The sequence below is a fragment of the Notamacropus eugenii genome, chromosome 2 (assembly GCF_028372415.1).
Source record: "Notamacropus eugenii isolate mMacEug1 chromosome 2, mMacEug1.pri_v2, whole genome shotgun sequence".
Taxonomy (NCBI): Eukaryota; Metazoa; Chordata; class Mammalia; order Diprotodontia; family Macropodidae; genus Notamacropus; species Notamacropus eugenii.
Window position 1 is genome coordinate 394,719,428 of NC_092873.1, and position 15,408 is coordinate 394,734,835.

A 15,408-nucleotide genomic window follows, 5' to 3' on the forward strand; every position below is an offset into this window, starting at 1 on the left:
AAAGGATTTGCTTGCTCAGGGTCACATAGCCTGAGGTGTGTAAATGCCTGAGGCAGTGAGTTAAAGTTTTCCTAAGCAGTTAAATAAAAAGTAATTTTGGAGGGAGCACTAGTAGTTGGAAGGATGCAGAAAAGGATTTTTGCAGAAGATAGTTTTTAAGCTGGGTTTAAATGAAGAGAGGTACTCTCTGAAGTGGGAGTAAGGAGGGAATAAATTCTAGGCATGTGGAATAATTAGGGAAAAGATATGGAGCTGAAAGATGAATTGTCATGTATGAGAAACAGAGAAAATGCCATTTTGGCTGGACCACAGAGCAAAAGAGGAGTTAGATTCAATAAGTCTATACAAGAGAATGAGATTGATTGCATAGGGGTTAAAAAAACAAAATAGCAGAGTATATTTTATCTAGAGGCAATACAGTCACTGGCATTGATGGAGTAGAGGAGTCACATGGTTAGTTGGAGCTACACTTAAAGAACATGGAGGAAGGACTTAAGGAACAAGACCAATTAGAAGGCTATTGTAGTAATCTAGATGGGAGGTGATAAAGACCTGAACTAAGGTGGTAGCTCTGTGTGAGTAGAGAGATATTTTGAAGGTAGAAATGGCAAGATATGACAACTGAATGAAAGCACTGGCTATATAGGAGAGTAAGGAGTTACAGACAGTATGAAGTTTACAAATGTGGCAAATGGAAGGATGATAGTGCCATCAATAGAAATAGGGAGCCTGTTGAGTTTGAGCTGTCTCCAGGCCATATAAAATATCCAACAGGCAACTGATGAAGCAGGATTAAAATTTGGGGGAAGAGGGCTATATATATATGAGCATATCTGTTAGTTAGCTGTATAGAGGATGATAGTTAAACCCATGGGAACTGATGAGGTTATCAAAGAAAGTACAGAAAGAGAACAAAAGAGGTGCTATGATTGGAAGCTTTGGAGAACACCTAGTTAAAAGTTAAGATATAGATTATGAACCAGAAAAGAAAAGTGAGTAGTCAAGATAGGTAGGAAGAAAACCAAAAGAGAGTAGCTTCATGAAAACCCAGGAAAGATAAAATATCCAGGAGGAAGATGTAGTCAGCAACATCAAGAGAAGCTGAGAAATTGAGAAGGATTAAGAATGAGAAAAGACCATCAGATATGGCAATTAAAACATTACTGATAACTCTGAAGAGAGAATTTTAAGTTAAGATCAATTTCGAAGCCAAACTGAAAATGGCTGAATAAGTGAGAGAAGAGGAAATGGAGGTAGTGAACGAAGGGGAAGAGGGTAGAGGCAGAACGAGAGGGTAAGGGAAAAAGGGAGGGAGAGAAAGAGGAAGGGAGGGACAGAGAGAGAAAGAGAGAGAGACTGATTTAATATGCACATCACTTAAGAGATGGCTGGAGGAGATGGGATCTAGGATCAAGGGGATATGTGAAAGGGCCTTGGTGAGAATGACCAGTCCTCTGTCAGAATTTGGGGGAAAGGAGAAGTGGGAGGTGATGATAAAAGATTTTTGAGATGATGACAATGGAAGAAGAGGAAACTTATATCTAAAAGACTAGATTTTCCTCCAAGAGAGAGGAGTGGTGAAGGTATGGGAAGACTTGGGAGAGAAGAGAAAATTTGGAATTGCTTGCGACATGAGATAGGGAGTCAATTAAGGAGGAATAAAAGGACTGCCTTTCATCAGTGAAAGCCCAGGTATGGTTGTATAACATGAATTTGTAATGTAGCCAATTAGCAAGGTTGTGAGGCTTCCTCCAGATGAATTCAGTAGTTTGTGACTGGGAGTAATTCAGGGCTGAAGTGTGGTAAGAGATGAGTGTCAACAGGACAAAGTGGGGCAAGAGACTTGAGAGCAGAAGACAGTGTTAAATTAAAATAACTGACTACTGAGTTGAGATGAGAGAGGGAATAGAGTGAAATTAGCTAAGGAATACGAAAGTAAAAAGGAATAGAGGGACTAGAGGTCTCAATGATACTGAAGAACAGGCTTAGGAGGGGTATAGCACAGGGAAAAATGAGAAGGACACCACACAGTTACTATAAATTTACTAATCTAAGTCCTTATTACTACACAGCAAACCTCTGTTCTTTGACTCTCTCTTATGCTCCCCACAGGAGGCAAAGGAATTCATATTTTACACCGTGTCAAGAAAAGACGTCATTTATCATGAATTTCCTCTTCTCTATTCTATCCTTCAAAATACATATAGTTCCTGTTCTTTGCTCTATTCTCTCATGAAGAGGAAGAGGTGGCTCTTCCCATCTTCTTATGACCTTGATAGCTAGGCTATTTCATGTTTCTTCAGGAGCTTGCCCCTTCAATTATCCACCCCTCCAACTCTGTCTCACATGAAACTACTCTTCATCCATGGATTCTTTTCCTGCCACTTACAAATACATCCAGGGTTTCTATAGCTTTAAAAATATTTCACTTGACTCATTCCCTTCAAGTTTTTGCCTTCTATCCCTCCTCTATTCCACAAACTCAGAAAAAGCTTCCTATATATTCAGTGCTTCTACTTCATCTCCTACTTTTTTTTTAATTCCTTGTAATCTGCCCCCCCCTTCAAATGAAATTACTTTCTCTAAGATTACTAATGATCATCTTAAGCATGAAAGCTCATAGCTTTTTCTTAGTCCTCAGACTTCTTGACCTCTCTATAGGTTTTTCATCTGCTTACCCTCCCTCCTCTCCATCTTATCTCTGCCCTTGGCTTTCATGGCAATACTCTCTACAGGTTTTCCCCTTACCTATAATATATGACTTCTCCTTCTCAGGCCGTTTTTTTGGGTTGTTATCCATGTCCCACCCCTGAACTGAAGGTATGTCTCTCAAGGCTTTCTCTGTTCAGGGCTTCTTCTCTCCATGCTCTCTCCTCTAAAATCTCACCAGCTTTTTGTGGATTCAGTTAACATTTTTATGAAGAAAACAACCAAATCAAAAATGCAATCCTCATCTATGTCCTGAACTCCAGCTCTATGTCACTAACTGTCTGCTGGATATCTCTACATGAATGTCCTGTAGTCAACTCAAACTCAAATAGGTCCAAATGTGACTCATTATCTTCTCCCCTACACTTGCCTCTCCTCTAAACTTCCTCACTGCTGTTGAAGGAACATCAGGTTCGCAACCTGAAAGTCATCTTTAATCTTTTTCTCTCTCTCATCTCCTCATATCCAATTATTTGCCAAGTCTTGTCAGTTCTTCCTCCAAAACATCTCTTGTATCTGTCTCTTCCATTCGACTATCCCATTAACCTATAAATTGGTCTACAGGTTTATTGCTTTACCATCCATTTGCCACATAGCTGCCAACATAATCTTCCTAAAAGAAGAGGCCCAGAAGCTCCTCAGTTTTGGCATTTAAAACCCTTCATAGTCTGGCTCTAGTCTACCTTTTTAAAATTAATTTCATATTACTTCCCTTTCTCTACTCCATGTTCAAGCCAAACTGGCTCAAAAATGTATCCATGATCTTATGCTTCTGAGCAAGATGTCTTTCAATGCCTAGAATACACTTCTTTCCTTAGTTTCTTCTGGGCTTTGCTGAGGCCCCCAATATATAGATGTGCTGAATCCTTCATATAATTTAGATTCTTTGATGACAGGGACTGCTTTATTTTTGTTTCTATATCCCTGGGACATGGCAGGTAGCTAATAAATGCTTAAATGAAGGCTCAGATCATGTATTAATCCCTATGGGAAGCCCTTTTGATTTCCCCTAGTAATTGGTAGTGCCCTCTCTCCCTCCTCAAACTGTATTTACTTCTCTTTGCAACTGCAGCAGCATAAAAGCTTCCTAAATGCAGGGATTACTATTATATATTAACACACACACACTCTATACTGGCATTCTTACTGCCTTAGATGCTTAATAAATGTTTCTTGAAATGAAATTAGAGAAATTAGTGATGTTATCCCCTCTGTGTATTTCTTCCACTGACTAAGTATATATCAATCAACAAGATTTTATTAAGCACCTACTATGTAACAGACACTGTAGCGGGTGCTGGGGATACAGACACAAAAATTAAAGTCACTTCTATCAAGGAAGGTACATTCTACTGAGGAAAGGCCATTTATACATACATAGTGATACACACACATACACATATGTATATTTATACATTTATACAGATTACACACATGCGCCTTTCCAATTATTCAAAACCTACTAATGTTTATCCTTTGAGGAACTCCTTGTCTGCTCTGTTCCATAAAGATACATCAGAACAGATTTTGGTGGAAGTTATTCAGAAAAAAAAGACCTAAAATCTGTAAAGATACCTAGCACACAATTTCGGTTAGAGCTAAGGAGCTAATTATCATATTGCTTAAATCTAGTTTGAAAATGCATTATTACTTACACATTTGAAAACTCCATTTATAAACCTTGGGTAATCGATTACTATGTTCCTTGAGCTCAGAATCCTTATCTCCATTCTTTCCACTACATTTTCCTGGAGACTGTGTCCTTGCAGGAGATTTGGTATTATGAGACTTCATTCCAGTGGAAACAGATTTAGTTGGTTGACTCTTAGTCACACTTTCACCAGCAGAAAGTTCTTCACTATCACTACTGTTTGCTGATGTACAAAAAAAAGGACAGAAAAGTATTAAAGATAGAAAACTAACAATTTCTGCCAGTGATTTTAGTAGATGACTAAAAATAGCCATTTTAATTTACAACTGCTAATATTTAGTGATTTGCTGATGTATACCCTAGTAATCTAGTGACTAAAAACAGCACATGCATATTTAAGTCATCATAGTTGAAAACGGTTCATCCAAACTCTTGAAGAAAACTGTTCTTACCTGAAATGCTCAATAATCAAGAAAAAATTTTTTAAACATTCTTCTGCCATACCTTCCATAGTCAAAAATCACAATTACTTTAAAAGATACTTTGAATTAGAATCATATTTTAGGACTGATCATATGAGCTTTTAAAATTGTCTTCATTCTAGAATTGTTCCTCTCAACCCAATTTCCCTTCTACTATACATAATGTAGATAGAGATCAATGGTATACACTGCAGGTCACAAACTAAAGAATGGTATTGTGTGTTCAATTAGGGATCATAGAACTTAAGCCTTAGAGGCCATCTAATCCATTCATATTTACAGATGAGCAAACTGAGACACATAATGGGTAAGTGACTTGCCCAAGATCAGACAGCTAAAAATGGCATAGCTGGGATTTGAACTAGATTGCATTTATTATAGACTGTTTAAAAAGGATTCCACATAACTTAAAATTCAAAATCTTTATAAACATAATGAATTTTTTTTTGTGTTGTTCTGGGACTAATTCTTCTCTTGTACCCATACTTAGACGTCTCAAGGAAAGACCACGTTAGCATATTGTGAAGAAATTAGAAATCTGTGTGGGAAATGCATTATAGCACCACCCAATTCCTTAAAGGGAATCTGCAGACAGTCACATTATAAAAATCAAAGGAAAACTCTTAATAGGCAGTGTGCTTTGTAAAGGAACAGGTAATGGAATCAGAATCACCTTATTATCAAATTACCTTTACCAGGACATGACATGTTAACATTAGAATCCTGAAAGAGGTAATTCATTTTATTAGGTTGTGCTTAGAGAATAGTTTACTCATTCTGATTTACCATAGCTTAAGCCCACTGTGTATAATTCGGATAAGACAGTGCATTCAACTGCTGTATCTCCAAATTATATGAAAATTGACTTGTTGAAGATGCGAGTCCTCTCAGGAAAGGCTACTTAGATGGTAAAAGCCTTAAAGACAAAAAAATCACAGCGTAGAAAAAAGTTTCAGATAACTTGCTAAGTATACCAAATAGATCATAATCTATGTGGTATATCTGTACTGACTATATTTACTCACATAATAGCCACCACAATATAAAAGTCAAATCTAGGTTTGAGATCCAAAAGCCTGAACATTTCTTGATTAGCAAAGGCACATACCAACTCCTCCCCCGTTATATTTTGAAAAAAACAGAATTCCTTTGGCCCCACTGCTCCTCAACACATACCCTTGCCATATCTGGTCTCCACCCTTTCCCTTAATGCTGCTCCTCAATCTCTGGTGACTCCTGCCTACTAGTGAACCTGGCTCACCACTGCTGCCACCCATGGCTTGGCCCCACTCCGATACAGTGGACTGACTCAGCCTGGCTTCACATGGCCCTGCTGAGCATTGCCACCTGGGTCCTGAGGGATGCCATATTCACCGCATGGAAGTCATGTGGGCTCAGCAGAACCTCGGGGAGCTGGCCGAATAACCCTTTCTGCACTGAAGTGCAGCCAAGCCGGCTGATAGCAAAGGTCAAGCAGTGCAGGTGGCAGGAGTGTCCTGGAAGAGCAGCAGGAGGTCAATGTGGGGCACCTGAAAAAAAATTCTTTACATATTTTCTGTTTCCCATTTTGAGCCTAAAAAAGAGAGATAAAATGTGCAGCCCTTATGAGAAAAAATACAGAATCTGTATACTCTGTATGACTGTGGAGGTAGATTACAGAGTTAATGTTATATAACAGAAGTATTGGCTTGAGCGCATTTAGCAAAAAATAAGTTTAAAAAGGAGAAGAAAGAGACATAATAAAAAGGACCAAATAAGGTCTGCCTAGAAAGGTGGAAGCTACAACCTGTAGGTCACATGGTTTAGGAAGTCAAGAATACGAGGAGTAAAGGAGAGTTTCTATAATTGTAACTTGACATGTAAGTTCCTCTTAATAGACTGCACTTTTTTTAGGGTGATTGTCCTAGAGAATGATGAGCAAAACAATTAATTTGACAATGGCACTTTTATGGAACATGTTTTGGAATAAAACATAGTTGTAGTGACTTACATGTGATTTACATATATATTGGTAACTTTAAAAACCTCTGGATATTTAAACTGAATTTTAAAAGGTTGTTATTTTGGATACTTGCATTTCTGTATAGATCTGCTACTTAATAAGAAAGGCTTAATCTAATATGTGACCTTAATCTAATATAGTTGAATAAAATGAAGTTTAACATAGATCTCTAACTCCTCCTATAAATCTTCTGTATGATTCTTAAAGCATGGACCAAAGGGTATGGAACTATCCCATATTCTCAGGGTGAACTTTTTCATCTGGAGAGAAATTTTATTAGCTGGTATTTTTTTATTGAGATAATCTACTTACTGGTTTTGCCTTTCTTTTTGTTGTTTACCACTGATGTTTTGTGGCTTCTTTTCTGCTTTTTTGATGAACTTCCTCCCCCCTGAGCATCTTTTACTCTTTTCTGACCTGTACAGACTATAATGGGGAAAAATTCATTAAAACAAGATAAAAACAAACTTGCCCTTAACATGCCTGAATTTTAGTTTTAGAGACATATATTTAATAATCTCAAAACTAAAAGTGGGTATTTAACATAGCTTGCTTGGAAATAGTAGTTAAACCATTTTTCATAACCTGTCTGTAATGGGGCTGAATTTTCTACTTGCACATATTAGCAACTGGAAATGAAGAAAAATCAAATGAAGAACACAAATATCCATCCTAGAAAAGTCAGCTATAAACTGAAGATGGTTCCTGATAAAGCACCTAGAACATTCAAATTATCAAATGAAAATTAAATAGCTACTCATTCTGAAAACAAATGTTAAGATTCATTAAAAATACTGAATATCTAATTAGCCCTCAATAATATTAACAGGGACATTTTAGAAGCAATTCACACTTGGAAAAATAAACCAATGAGTTTATGACACAAATTATGTGGATTCCAGGGCACTGGATAACACACATCACTTACAAACCCAGTACAATAATTTTCTTTTAAAAAAAGTTTTGTCTTCTTCATGGAAAAGTTTACTCAGATTCTGTATCTAATTCCTATCCTTTCTTCAAAGCTCAGATACACATATCATACACTGACTGAGCACTCTAACTACTCAATTATAGCAATTTCTGGTCTCCTAATTAAGCCTTTAACATAATCTACCATATATATGTGTATATGTACATATATATACATATATATTTTAGTGTATATATCCTATAACTAGATCATAAGCTCCTTGAGGGCAGAGATTGTTTCATTATCTTTCTCTAGATCCCCTGTATCTACAACAGTGCCTTATGCACACTTGGCACTCAATAAATGTTTGTTGATAATAACACTAATTTATCTTGTAAAAAAATGATGCCCTGCATTATGAATAAAGTTTCTTAGATCATGTCACCAGTGATAAGATCAAACCTATATAGTGGCACTTCATGCAAAAATTCATCTTTCTCAAAGAGTATTTTATGGATCACAGCTTGTCCATAACTTTGGGTTGATGCTACAACATTACAACGTAGGAGAAGAAAAAGGCGGTTTTAACACTGACTATGCTAAAGCACAGGATCTTAAAATTGAAACAACTGGTAAAATGTCTCACCAAGATTTTTCCTTTCATTTAGAACCTTTTCTTCTCTGCTTTTAAAAATTAAGAAAGAAAATACTGCTTTACAAAGACAGCAAGCAAATCTATATAAGAAAGGTAAAGATTTACATTTTTATTTTCAGTATATAGCATGACTCCAGCAAATATTTAGTAGTCAACAAACTACATAAAAATGAGACCATTATTTTTGGAAGGGAAATAATTTCTTTAAAAAATAAAAAGGCCAGGAATGGCTTGTGCATTTTTTGATTTCAGATTAGTTTGCCTTTCATGCCCAAAATGTGGGAACATGCTATCATGCTTTATATGTTTTTATATATTCATCAAAACTGAGACAGTGTTGCTAATTTACAAAATATGAACCATTATATCCTTTATTTTTCCATAACTAAATGATTTTCATAGATGAAAAGCAGCATGAAAAAAACTATCTCTTGGGAATCTAATTAGTTAAAAAAAAAGTTTCAATGTAATCACATTATTGGAGGAAAATCTATTCTTTTGTGTCAAAGGACTCCTTCATTTTAAAAAGTCATACTCATACCTATGTAATTCAATTCTATCAGGTACTATGGATGTACCAATATGATTAAACAAGGTAGCTATATGGATGAGGGGAAGAGAAAAAAAATCATTTATCAAAAAAGATGTAAATATGATTCGGGTGAGAAAATTTCATATTTCAAGTGATGTAAGGTATAATTTGGTCAGAATAAAAGTGATAAGACTAAAATTTCATGGGTCACATTCCATATAGAAGCTAGTATATTATCCTTGTCATAAAATGCTTCAAAACCAAGCTGTATATTACCAAACTTCAGCCCATAATACATATTTGATTTACAGATACCTGAACAAAGTGGTTTATAAGGAAAAGGATGATAGAGGTATAGCTATTGTGTCATAGAAAGGTTCTAAAATTTTTAGAAAGTACTGATTTGAATTTCCAATTTTGACAACTTCTTCACTTGAGAAAGGAAAAATCAAAAAGGATTACTGTAGATTACTAATACACATATTGGTCCTTCAATTTGGGAGCTATGCATCTAAGAAAGCATCAAATTCCTTTACAAACTCACACAAGTTAGCCAGGCTTGAAAATCAGTTTGACACGGTTGTCTGAGGAAAGCAGTGCCTGGACAGTTGGTTGCTCCAAACCCCTACATACAGTATTTGGTTAAGGGTGGAGGGGTCTGTCAATAAATCAAAATGTTTGTGAGAAACTGCACATCAAATCTGCAAAAAACAAGGTTACAAAAAATATATTCAAGCAGCTCATGCTATACAGTCAACCACTGTTTAAATGAATATGCAAATGAGTTTGGGCTTGGGGTGCAATTTCCAAGATACATTCTGGTGCACTGTGAAATTTCATGGACTGCTCAAGAAAAGAACATGAAAGCCTTCTTAGGCCATTAAATATATTCTGTTGTCCATTAGCAATACACCTTTCAATTACCAGTCTTTTCACTTTCCACTTTCCACTTTCACACTAGTACTTCCCTTAAATATATCAAGCTATAGCAACAGATACTGCAAAAGCATTAAAATTTTAAGAAGGGAAATTCTAAATAAGTTAGCATTTTTCAGCTCTCAGTTTTCTTCCTCACCTTTTCCAGGATGTTCCAGTTCTGGTTGATTACTACTGCTGGAGCTGACACTAGCATCAAAGCCTGTTGGAGAGATATTTCCTTCAGACTGGAGGTCTTGGAGTTCCCCTGCAACACTATCCACCTCAATTGTGCTATCAGTTTCACTCTTGATACTGCGTACCTCTTCTTGATTTGGGGCCAATGCTTCTGACACTGTCACAGTTGATTGCTGCCTACTGGTCTCTGTTACAGTTACAGATGAAGGCGATTCAGGTGTAGTAGGAGGAGTATTTAGCACTGAATTACTGCCACTGCTTGGAAACTCTGATTTCTTATCATTCACTTCAATGTTTTTTTCCTCCACAGGTTTAATATCTAAATTAACAGGTAATTGTTTCTCTAACTCAGTACCAGGTGAACCATTCTCTTCTTCTGCCACAGTCTGGAGCTGCTCCTCTGTGGCCACATCTTCAGGGGAAGCATGTGGGGGTGAAGCTGCAGCCTCTGTGTCAGAGTCTGAAAACAGTTCCTTAAGTGTTTTTTTAGGCCACTGTCCTTGAATACTTGACCAGACATCTTTTCGATCTTTAGCTCTGCTGTTTTGAAGTCTTTCATCAGAGTTATTTAGCAGTTTTATCCTCTTTTCCGCCACTTCTGAAAACCCTGAATAGAAACCAGTTGTCCTTAAAGACTTCCTTTTGTCCTCCAAACCATTGTATTTCTTAGTTGGAGTCACTTTTGCTTTGGATTTCTCTTCTTCATCATCAGAGGAGCTGTTGCTACTATTTTCTAAGCAAAGGGATTCTTTGCTCTTAGGTTTCTCCTCTTTTCTGCTAGGTGACCCAGGCTTTAAGCATTCTTCTGTATTGCAATGCCTTCTCTTACCACGTTTTACTTGAGGCTTTGATGATTTCTCCACTGTCTCCTTCTTGATTTCCTTTCTTTTAATTGTGACTTCATCTTCATAATCGGTATCTTCAGAGATTTCTTCTAGGTCTTTTCGTAATCTTTCTGGAGATTTTGACATTGACTTGGGTATTAATGAATCTGTTTGTGGCACAGATAGACTGCTCTGTTCCTCTTTTGGACTAAGCTCACTTTGGTCATGGCTCACAGTGTCAGCCTTAGACTCTTCCTTGCCATTATTATCTATGTCCTGAGTCCTTGCCTCATCTTCCTGCTCACTGTCTTCAGCAGAACTTTCAGAAGCTATTAAAATAAGATGACAAGACCAGTTATACGAACACACATAACACAGATATATTAGAAAACCATTCATTTTTATTCAATATGAAGAAAAAACTAGTCTTATTACAAAATAAAAGCAAGATTAGCAGTTATATTCCATTATTATTTTTTTACATAACAAAGTTTTACCCAAAAATCTTGCCAAGGATGAATTTCCATTACTTTGTTTTAAAACGTAAAGTTTAGGATTATGAAGGGTTATAAGAAGTCTGTGGCTGATATAAAATGTCCTGCTATCTCAGGAAGGAAGGTAATGTAAAACATCACTAGACTTGGATTCCTAAGGCTTTGGAGGGATTTCAGCTCCTTACTGTGTGGTGACCTCTTGCAAATCATTTAACCTCTCTGAGCTTCGGTTTCCTCTCTGTAAAATTTATGCTACTACCCCAAAGGGTGATTTGAAGTTCAAGTTGGATGTTTATGAAACACTCATTAATTATAAAGTACCATACAAACAGGAGCTATTCTAGAACTTTCTCTATTTTAAGGCATAATATTAGTATGCAAACCCAATAAAATATTTTAAATATAATAATGACTTAGCATACATATATATGTGTATGTTGAATCAAACACTTGTAAATATTTGCTTTTTGAAGACCATTATTCTAGGTATTATAGGGATACTAAAAATGGCAATTGATAAAATGTGGTGTCACCCCTCATAGACTAAGCCTGCAATATATGTCTGAAAAATAACTGTCTGTGGGGCTCCCCATTCCCTAAGAGAATAAAAGTACAATTGTAGATCTTAAAAAAACATAAATTCTGCATTTGTTATGAAGCTTCTTCATATAAAATTATTATCTACTAAAATATTTGATAGCATCCCATAGAAAATTCATGAGAAAAAAAGAAAGAAAGAGATAAGCATAAGAGCAGGTAGTTTGAGGGTCCTAAGTCATAAAACTTGAACCTGAAAAATGGCAGCCCTTGACTCATATAGTAATTCATTAGGCTAACCAAAATGTAACAAGGCAGATAATTGCTGTTACACTGAAGATACATTTCAAAAAATCTTTCTGAGTTCTTGAAAACATAAAAATTCTTAAAGAACATCAATTGTTTTACTTTATTTGAGGATGCAACTGTCTTAACATATGAACTTGCCCCAGTTCTTATCCATTCTCTCAAGATGGGTTGTGAAAAGTTCAGATGAAGTCATATGTAGATTTATTTAATATATACACACATTATATATACGGGTATATATAATGTGCATGTGTATGTGTGTACATATATGTGTATGTGTAATATATATGTATATATGAATATATGTGTGTATGCATGCATTTAACAAATAGCTATGTTTAAAACTTTAATACAGATCCCAAAAGAATGTTTTAGGGTAAGCCCCTAGGGACAATAATAGAAATAGATTTTCATTGATCCAAACACCTGGTAAGTGGTCACTCTATAAAAGTCACTATCCAAAGTAGTAAGGGAGGCACAAAGATAAATAAAACAATTCTTGCCCTCAAGGAGCTTACAATCTGATAGGACATTGTCAACCATGGAATAGATAAGAGGAAGCAAAAAATAATTGTTGATTATCAGACAAGTTATTTCTCCTAATCTTCTCATTTTCTGATATTCTCTCATCATTTTATGGATTGCAATATTCTCCCTAGCTGGGATTCAATAACTATATTCACTTCAAAATATCTGATCAATCATTTAATGTTGAAAAAGGCCTTTCCTCTGGAAAGCATTTCTTGCTGTCAGACTTCTTCCTGTCCTTGAGTACCAATCTTTGTCAGACTGTTTCCCAATTAGCCATACAGATACAGTTGCCCTCTTGGTATAGGTCCAAGCAAAATCAACTCCATCTTCAAACCCTATGTCCTCAATTACCAATTATTTAATAAGACAACTCTTTGATATTCTATGCTTCTTTCTTTTCAATATTTGGCACAAGCAGGAACTATTCCACACATCTGATTAATGCTATTATTTTTTTTGTCTGAACAAGAAAGCAACTAAGAAAAATTTAACACTTTCTACACCATTAATTTCTCAGCAGATTGTGGTACTCAGACAAGGGTACCACCTACTATGATTCCAGGCATCTAATGCTTTTTCAAAGTCTGCATCATAACATTACCACCAGAATCACAATAGCCATAAATATTTACCACAAGAAATTTAAAATGTAAACAATGTATACTATCCACTTCTTCCTTTTTAGCTTATATTTTAATAACTTGATATAGCTATCTGATGAGCTGGATATATATAGTCTCTTAGCAAAGCAGAAGGAAGATAAGCAACCTCCTCTGTGCTGGTGACAGAATTTTAATATCATGGACCTAAAGTAGCTTTAAAAAAGTAGCTGAACCTGTTGGTTAATTAAATTAAACTCAAGTCAACAAACATTTATTAAGCACCTGTTATGTGGAAGACACCAAGGATACAAAGATGAAATAAGAAAGTCACTGCCTTCAAGGAGTTTACAATCCAGTGGGAGAGAAAAAGACATATATACACACACAACTATAACACAAGTTAGATTATAACAAGTACAAAGGAGAGGTCAAACAATGGAGATAGGAGTCATTTCTGGATGGAAGAGATGAGGAAAAACTTCATGTCAGAGGTGGCATGTAATGTGGGGTTTAAAGAAGGAGAGGTATTTCAACAGACAGAGGTATGAGAATATTCCCAGCACAAGGGACAATATGCACAAATGTATGGAGGCAGGAAGAGAGGGTACTGTGAGATTAGGGAGTGGCAAAGGAGTCCAACCTGGTAATAACACTGATTACATGAAGGAGAGTGTATGAAAGAAGGTTAGAGACAGGCTGTGGAGGGAATAGAAAATTTAGCTAATTTAGTTGCATTATATTTAGTAGGTATTTCAGTGGCACTGAGCAGGAAAGTGACAATCCAAAGCATACATCATTAGAAAAATAATCTTGATAAGAGATATAAAGGATGCCTTCTACAGGGGAGACAATGAAGGACAGGGATACCAGTTAGATTGTTAGTACCTTAGGTTCAGGGAAGAGCTAAATAATAAAAGCTTGAGTGGTGGCAGAGGGAGTGAAAAGAATGGACAGAGATACAAAAGATATAGAATAAAAGGGACTTGGTCATCAATTTTATGTAGAAAGTGAGGAAACAGGAAAGTCACAAATGAATCCAATGCTTCAAGTCTGGGTGATGGGGAGACTTGTGGTGCTATCAATAGACAACCGGAAGTTAAGAGGAGAGGTAGGTTTTCTGGGGAAGATTGTAAATTCAATTTTACATGTATTAAACCTGAGTATGTAGTATGTAACTGAGGTGGAAACATCTACCAGTTAAATGGAAATTTGAGCCAGGAGTTCAACAGAGAGATCAGGGCCAGAAATAAATTTGGGATCACTGGAATAGAGGTGGTAAATGAAGTTGCCAGAATAGATGTAGAAAGTGATGAGAGAGAAAGGGCAGAGAAAGAAGAGAAGAAAACAGAGGACAATTAAAAGATAGGAAGAAAAGAAGGAACCAACAAAAGATAGGAAGAAAAGAAGGAACCAACAATAGAAAACAGAGGAGTGACTAGAGTGAAAGGAGGAGAATTATAAGATAGATGTGTCCAGGAACTAAAACGTAGGCATATCAGTGAAAGATTAGTCAACAGTATCATATGTCCTCATTGGAGAATGAGAACTGAGAAAAAGTATTAGAATTGTCAGTTAAAAGATCACTGTTGAACTTGGAGAAAAAATTTTAGTAGAGTTATAAGAAAGAAATTCAGATAGTTGACAAGTAAGTGGAAGTACAGATTATTCTCATTAGAAAGAACAGCTTAACATCAATTATATTAACTAAAGTCAGTTTACCTGGCAGACTTACTCCAACTTTCAAGTGGGCATTACTAAAATAATCCCATCTGCTAGTGAAATTTAGTTAACTACTTAGGTATTTTGCTGCTAACTCATCCTGCCAGGTGCTTAAGGATGCACTCCCTCTCAAAACATGGTCTTCTAAAAGTCCCATACCAAGATTCTTGAACGATTATGGTGGCTAACTGCTAACCACTGTCCTTAATACTTTTAATGTACAAATTTGTCTCTTCTATGCTTTACAGAATTATCTCAGTCTAGTGCTTAAACAGATTCAAAGCTTATTTTGAGAAAAACATCACCATAGGCACCTACCTACATGCAGAAGATGC

At 36.1% G+C, this 15,408-nt stretch overlaps 1 protein-coding gene across 7 annotated transcripts in view; it reads right to left on the bottom strand.

The window, feature by feature from the left end:
* ARID4B (AT-rich interaction domain 4B) overlaps positions 1-15,408 on the bottom strand; it is a 241,013-nt gene that overhangs the window by 18,539 nt on the left and 207,066 nt on the right. For 3 of the 7 annotated variants that reach the window (XM_072647526.1, XM_072647524.1, XM_072647525.1), the window contains 3 exons: positions 10,020-11,210; positions 7,157-7,270; positions 4,365-4,583 (listed from right to left, as the gene is read on the bottom strand). In XM_072647526.1, coding sequence (XP_072503627.1) covers positions 4,365-4,583; positions 7,157-7,270; positions 10,020-11,210 — 1,524 coding nt within the window. Of the gene's footprint in view, positions 1-4,364; positions 4,584-5,643; positions 5,759-6,263; positions 6,372-7,156; positions 7,271-9,488; positions 9,603-10,019; positions 11,211-15,408 lie in introns of those variants that run through there. The other 4 variants (XR_011975434.1, XM_072647527.1, XM_072647528.1 and 1 more) reach the window with 4 other exon arrangements.